Genomic DNA, 7,605 nt, shown 5'->3' with positions numbered 1-7,605 from the left:
TTACAATATGTGGCATAATACTTTGATATTGATTAACTTCCTGGCAGCCTCTTTTACATCTTTGTTTCGGAGACTATAAATCAGTGGGTTAAGCATGGGGATGACCACTGTATAAAAGACAGAGGCTACTTTGACTGTAAGCCATGAATTTTTAGAGTTAGGGACACAGTAAAGAACAACAATGGTTGTGTGGAAAATGGTAATGGCAGTCAGGTGGGAGGCACACGTGGAAAAGGCTTTGTGGCGACCTCCAGTAGAAGGCATCTTCACAATTGTGATAAATATGAAAATATAGGAAGAAAGAATGATCACCAGGCTGCTTATTTCATTGAATGTGGCAGAGACTAAAATGAGCATTTGGTTTATGTAGGGGTCAGAAGAAGACACATCCACAATGGCAGCATACTCACAGACAAAGTTATTTATGATATTATGTCCACTGTAAGATGATTCCAGGAGAAAGTAAGTGAGCGTCACAGAACAAGCCACCCCCCAAGAATATGATGCCCCCACCAACAAAGAACAAAGTTTCTGAGACATGATTACCGTGTAGAGCAGAGGGTTACAAACGGCCACAAATCGGTCATAGGCCATCACTGCCAACATGAATGTTTCTGTCACCACAGATATGCACTGAAAGAAGTATTGTGAGATACATCCAGCAAAAGAGATGGTTCTGTCTTCCACAATCAAGTTTTCTAGTAGCTTGGGTGTCACTACTGTAGAGTAAAAGAAATCAACAAAGGACAAGTGGCCGAGGAAAAAGTACATGGGGGTGTGCAGTTTCGGGTTGATCCTGATGATGACGATCATGCCCAAGTTTCCTACCACTGTGACTGTGTAGATGGTCAGGAAGATGAGGAACAAGGGCACCTGGAGTTCTGGATATTCTGAGAAGCCCAAGAGGATGAAGGTGGCTTCAGCACTCTGATTTTCTGGGATCCTGTGAACAAAATTGGAAAGTTGATTCAGGGAAGAGAGGAGAAAAATTTCTTCAAGTCTGATTAAAATGAGACAATGCTGACAGGATTAGTGATTATCCATAAAGATAGCTGTGGAAAATGTTTAGTTTCAACTATGACATTATTTTAAAAGCTAACATTTGTCAACATCACAATTATAGAGGAAATATAAATTATGTACAAAAAGAATCATAAAAGAAATGAGCTGAGAGAGGAAGAACAAAAATGCAGTTAGCTGACTCCAGTATATTTCAAGCTGCCTTCACTATAAGGACCAGTCTAGATTTTTTCCAGGAATCTAAGTTTGGTGAAAATGCTTTCTTTGGAGAAAATTCATATCACAAGTTTAAATCTTTTTTTTTTTTCGTTTCTCACTTGTTGAGCTATGAGAATTTGAAACTGAAAAAATAAAACAAATAATGCAATAAATATCTATTACATTTTTTCTATTGTTTCTATATCTATTTCTATTTTTTTGTAGTCACCTCTTTACACTGAAACATCAATATCTCTTTATATTATTATAAATCCATCTTATAAAATAATAATGCATCTGATCAGTCACATTTACCAATTTTTTGAAATTGTAAAAATATGTTACCTTTTTTGGTGTTTTATAATTTAGGCACTTAGGGCAATGTGGGGTGGAAATAAATTTAAATATCATATTTCCATACCATTTTAATTATGATATGGAACTTACTACCACATGATCTTCTGGTGGTCCACTTACTCTACCTCGAAACTTCTAACAATGATATATTGATTCCTGAGGAATTAGAATTAGAATTTTCACTTGGTTAGAATTATTTTTGCATTTATTGGGACCAGCAGTTAGCGAAATGGCTATGTCTCTGGATTCCCACGTAGTCGACCGCGGTTCGCGTCCCAGACCCGGTGGCTTAAACTCACACCAAGCGCGTGTGCGTGCGTGCCCAAGATCCCAAGAGGAGAATGGAGGAGAAGGGATTGCGGTGTGGCCATCCCCCCTGGGGGGTGATTTCTCACTTTCTGTCTCCCTGTCTCTCTGTCTGTCTGGCGAGCGCATGCGCCCTATAGCAAAAACCTCTCCAAAAAAAAAAAAAAGAATTATTTTTGCATTTATTATTTTCAGTGGTTACATCATAGGTAATCTTTTTTCATGCCCTTTCCTCTTTGTCCCTTCATCTCTTCCAACAATTGTATCTCTACTTGACTTATTCCTCATTGCCATGGTCATGGCATTTAGTATGTCATTAGTTATAACCACAATCCCTGAAAAATATATGCTCTATGCAACATTGGTAACAATACAAATTTTATATATTTGTTATTTACTGTTTTATCATTCTCTGCTCCACAACAAAATAAAATTTATGAGAATTAATATGGAACAGTAGTACTTAATATGTACTTGATAATACGTATTGAGATATTTGAATCTTTATTTTTCACCATATCTATTTTATTAACTGACCTAGGTTCCAAGAAAATATCTTCATTTGATCTTGCTCAAAATATGTATTTGTATGAACAAATTATTGTTTTATTAAGTAATGAGTATTGTATGTTACATTGTATCATTGTTATTACATGTATTATTTCTAAGATTCATTCTCAGAAGTAAAAAATCTGAGTATAATAACTCTTGGCCCAGTGACCAGCAGTTGGCATAATGGCTATGTCGCTGAACTCCCATGTAGTAGACCACAGTTCTAGTCCCAGACTCGGTGGCTTAAACTCACATCGTGTTCGTGTTTGTGCATGCCTAGGATCCCTAGAGAAGAATGGAGGAGAAGGGATTGCGACGTGGCCATCCTCCCTGGGGGGTGATTTCTCAATTTATGTCTAGCTCCTTCTGTCTCTCTGTCTTCCTGGCAAGCACATGTGCCCTATAGCAAAAACGTCTAAAAAAAAAATACCTCTTGGCTCATCAGGTGATGTGGAGGTTTAGATGCTAGACTCTTCTCTTTCTCTCTCTCTTTCTCCCTCTCATCAAATTGAAAAAATAAGTAAATAAAATTAAAGAAAAAAAACTCTCAGCATATCTTACCCATGGTTAGAATAAAAATGTATATCAGTATTACTTATTAAATCAGAATCCACTGTAAACTCACAATACACAGAGAAACACATTGAGTCCTGCAGAAGAAATAACTATAATGGAATCTAACATTCTAGATTAGTATAAAATAAAGAGTCAGGGAGAAAAATAAAGAAAAAAAAGATGAATTAAATTGCTATTTTTTAAGTCTCAAGCTATTATCCTTCAAAAATCTCTGAAATATTCTTTCTGCCATTTTAATTCTGTTAATCACAGAACCACATCATGACTGCTTACTGAAACCTGAAATATCTCTAAGCATAATAGGAAGACCACTTCATGCAAAATTTGTAAGAAATTCTATGGCTTCTTATAATAAATGCACTATAGAGACTTTTACTGAGTTGTCATAATTTTATCCTCCAATACAACAGCAGATAGATAAAGAGACAGATTTACATTTCCATGCAGTTTTTGTTCTATAGTTCTTTAAATCCCTTTGAAACAACACCTGTGATTTTATCTTCTACTACATTTATTGTTTTCCTCAATATGTTTTTCAATTTAACACAAGACCCATCAATTGCAAATCCCTTAGCTAAAAACACTTTGTTAGTCTTGTACTACATCTCCATTGTTTTTTCCCAGAGCTGATCTATTAAAATCTGAGAATCTGTAAGGGAAATGATCACTATCAAGGACAAATATATTTTGTAATAATATTCAGCTTTCTTATCCACACATCTTTTCTGTGTTGTAGTTTTCCAGGCCACCTCTAGCTCTCTGTATTTGTAACAGTCCTGGGACCAAAGTTCACAATTAGTCCTTTAGCCCCAGAAAATGTCCCTCATGTTCAGCTGACTGAAGTTTCAAGGTGTTAGGTCCTTTCTGTCTCTTCTTTCTAATGGGATCCATTCTTTCTTATTGTGCATTCACTATGTACTAAGCACTGTAATGAGCATTTTAGAAAATACAAAATTAGAGAATACAACTCTTGTTTTTAAGATTTTTTTTGTTCTGATAATTCATTTTAGGAATCATGAAGACAATAATAATGACACAATGCAGTGTATAATACTCATTACTTAATAAAACTAAAATTTGTTCGCATAAACAAAGAAAAACACATTGTGAGAAAGATAAAATGAAGATATTTCCTTGTACTATAGGCTAGTTAATAAAATAGATACGATGGAAAATATTCAAATATTTCTGTTTAGCATCACAAAATGATTATCATGACAGTTCGATTTAAATGTGGGTTCTCTCCTGTAAAGGTCACTGGAACACATTGTTTTAATTACAAAATGAAATGAATTAAGAATGAACTTGACTCACCTAAGGGCAGAAGGATTTGACCTATTCATTTACTGAAGACTTTTTGCAAAATTTAATCAATTCCAGGAAACTGTCTCTTTACAATTCACCTTCTTTTTATTTTTTCCTAAAACAATAAGAAACTTGAAAAAAAGTGGCAGAGATATACAGTGTATTTCAATGACTGTTTCAGGAAAATTACTATTCCCCTATTTTTTAAAAAATAAACTGAATGATAACAGAAAAAAAGGGAGATCAAAAAGCTGAATCCTGGCACCAAACTGTGTCATATTTATCTGCTACCTAGACCTTAGAGATGTGAACCCTAGAGGACACAATTAAAGTGTTGCCTGAGAGGCCACAAATGAAGCAATTAGATGAAGCAATTATAGGGTATTTCATTGCTTATAATGTTTTTCTGAAGATTGGGAATAATTTCATAACCAACATTAAGTCTATGATCTTCTTGTAAGTATATTGAAACAAACAAAATACATTTTCACTTCAATTACCTGTAAAATGAAGAATGTACTAGAGAAAATAGTAACTATTAAACATGATCCAGAGCTAACTACTCTTATTTGTTTCTTTGTTTCTTTTGTTTTTAACATAGGGCAAGTGTGCTCACTGAAGAGAAAGAGACGGTGGGACCAACAGTTATCGTAATGGCTATGTCGCTGGACTCCCACGTAGTTGACCACAGTTCGAGTCCTGGACCTGGTGGCTTAAAACTCATGCCGGGCGCGTGTGTGTGTGTGTGCCCAAGATCCCGACAGGAGAATGGAGCAGACTGGATTGTGGCGTGGCCATCCCCCCTGGGGGATGATTTCTCGCTTTCTGACTCTCTGTCTGTCTGGCAAGTGCATGTACCCTATAGCAAAAACCTCTCAAAAAAAAAAAAAAGAGAAAGAGACGGTGAGAGGGAAAGTGAGAAATCATCGCCCTCCCAAGGGGGATGGTCGTACTGTAAGGGTCCAGAGATTGGTCTAACTGATGGAGACACAGAAAAGACAACAACAATGCAACTGCAAAAGAGGCTTTTATTTTTCCAGCTAGCTGGGGTCCAAGTTTCTGCCCGTTGCAGCAGGCCTTCACAAGGACCCCGTACCTAAGATAAAGAGATCTTTTATAGTTCAAGATGTTCCTTAGAATGTAACACACATAAAAGAGGGGAGGGTATGAGAAGCAAGGGTCCAGCTGTCACCACCTGCTCAAGTCTAGATAAGGGCTCTCGCCTAAGGGTTTGGATGACCTTGCCTCGGAGGTGCTGGGCCCTCCCGTTTTCCACTTATCTGAGAGTTCCCAGACTCCTGGTTCCCATCCTTGAGGCCCTAACAAAGTGGGCTCCGTCCTTGAAGACTTAACAGGGTACAATTAAGCTAACTTGCCCTAGCATTCCCTAACATGGCAGTGATTATGCTAACTTGGCCTAACAGTACCACAATCCCTTCTCTTCCATTCTTCTCTTGGATTTTGGACATGTGTGCACACACACTAGGCCTGATTTTCAAGCCACCAGATCTGGGACATGAACTACTGTTAGTCTTCTGGGAGTTCAGCACCTTAATCACTGTGCCATTTGTTGTCTCTCCAGAGTGAACTACTCAATCTTTGTTGTATATCTAGCTGTCCCACTACTATGTGGATATGTTTGTGTTGTGTGTACCTCTATACAAAGCTTATAAAGTATCATAGTTACATTTTCATTATCATTTTTAAATTTAACAATGCATTTTAAGATTTGTTTTTGCACACACACACAAAAATAGCTGTCCAACACTGTAAAGAGTTGTTCATGCTTTCTTTAAGTTAATGTGATGTACATTATTCTTGCAATCATTACAGATGTATCTCAGGGGTTCTCAAACATCATTGTCAATCTCAATACATAATAGATGCAAAAATATTCTCAATAGAATATAAACAGAATTGAATGGTGTATTAAAGGCATTAAGTTAAATAGCATGCAAAACAATGGAATTTGTTTCTGGAATGAAAGAATAGTACAAATTACAAACATTGGTCAGTGAATAAACCATATTAACATGATGAAGGGGAAAATATATGAACTTCTCAGATACAGAAAAGTGATTACCTAAAGTTCACACCCTTTCAGGATAAAAACACTTAAAACCTAATTATAAATAGAAGAAAACTTCTTCAGCATAATAAAGGCCATATGTGAAAAACTCACACCTGGTTAGATACTCAATGATGAAAGAATGGAAACTTTTTTCTTAAAATCAGGAACAAAACAAAGAAACTTGTCACCACCACCTCCATTCAAGATAATGTTGAAAGTTCTAGCCAGAACAACTAGGAAAGATAAAAATTTTATAAAACTCATTCAGATTAGAAAGAAATAAGTAAAACTGGCTTTCTTCATAGATGACCTAAATGTATGTATGAAAAAAAAATCCTGAAGATTTAAGTACAGGGACCAGCAGGTAATGTAATGGTTATGTTGCTGAACTCCCATGTAGTCTACCGTAGTTCAAGTCCCGGACCCGGTGGCTTAAAACTCATGCCAGGCATGTGTGTGCATGCCCAAGACCCTGGGAGGAGAATGGAGGAGAAGAGATCACGGTGTGGCCATCCCCTTGGCAGGGTGATTTCTCAATTTCTATCTCTCTGTCTCTCTCTGTCTGTCTGGCGAGTGCACATGCCCTATAGCAAAAACCTCAAAAAAAAAAAAAAAAAAAAAAGATTTAAGTACAAACATACATGAGCCCACACAAACCTCTCAGAACTAATAAACAAATAGAGCAAAAATGCAGGATACAAAATTCAACATGCAAAAATCTAGACTTTCTAGACTTTCAATGAAAACCTCTAAAAGAACCTTTGAAAAAAACTCACAATAGCATCAAAAGGGAAAATCTATTTGGCAATATACTTAATCACACAGAAGATAAAATGGTACACTGAAAAACTCAAAATATTGCAGACAGAAATTAAAAGGCATTTCATGTCCATGGATTGGAAGCCAAAGTATGTTTTAATGTGCCAATAAAACCCTAGGAAATTAATAATACAATAAAATTTCTATCAAAATTAAGATAATTTCTTATTAAAATAAAATAAAACACATCTTTTTTTTTTGTTTGTTTGGAGAGGTTTTTTCGCTATAGGGCGCGTGCACTCGCCAGACAGACAGAGAGAGACATAGAGACAGAAAGCGAGAAATCACCCCCCAGGGGGGATGGTCACGCCGCAATCCCTTCTCCTCCATTCTCCTCTTGGGATCTTGGGCACGCACGCATACGCGCCCAGCGGGAGTTTTAAGCCACCGGGTCTGGGACA

The 7,605-nt window shown here is 36.6% G+C and overlaps 1 protein-coding gene across 1 annotated transcript; it reads right to left on the bottom strand.

Moving 5' to 3' along the window:
• On the bottom strand, positions 1–2,181 carry LOC102494522 (olfactory receptor 5D18-like). The gene is made up of 2 exons (XM_027769126.1): positions 2,159–2,181; positions 1–925 (listed from the first exon to the last, which is right to left on the bottom strand). The coding sequence occupies exons 1-2, from the start codon at positions 2,179–2,181 to the stop codon at positions 1–3; spliced, it is 948 nt and encodes a 315-aa protein (XP_027624927.1).
• Between the last annotated feature and the right edge of the window lie 5,424 nt (positions 2,182–7,605).

The sequence above is a fragment of the Tupaia chinensis genome, unplaced genomic scaffold, assembly GCF_000334495.1.
Source record: "Tupaia chinensis unplaced genomic scaffold, TupChi_1.0 Scaffold148617_1, whole genome shotgun sequence".
NCBI classification, from domain to species: domain Eukaryota; kingdom Metazoa; phylum Chordata; class Mammalia; order Scandentia; family Tupaiidae; genus Tupaia; species Tupaia belangeri.
Note: the sequence above shows the minus strand (reverse complement) of the source record. Positions and strands in the feature narration are given on the sequence as shown.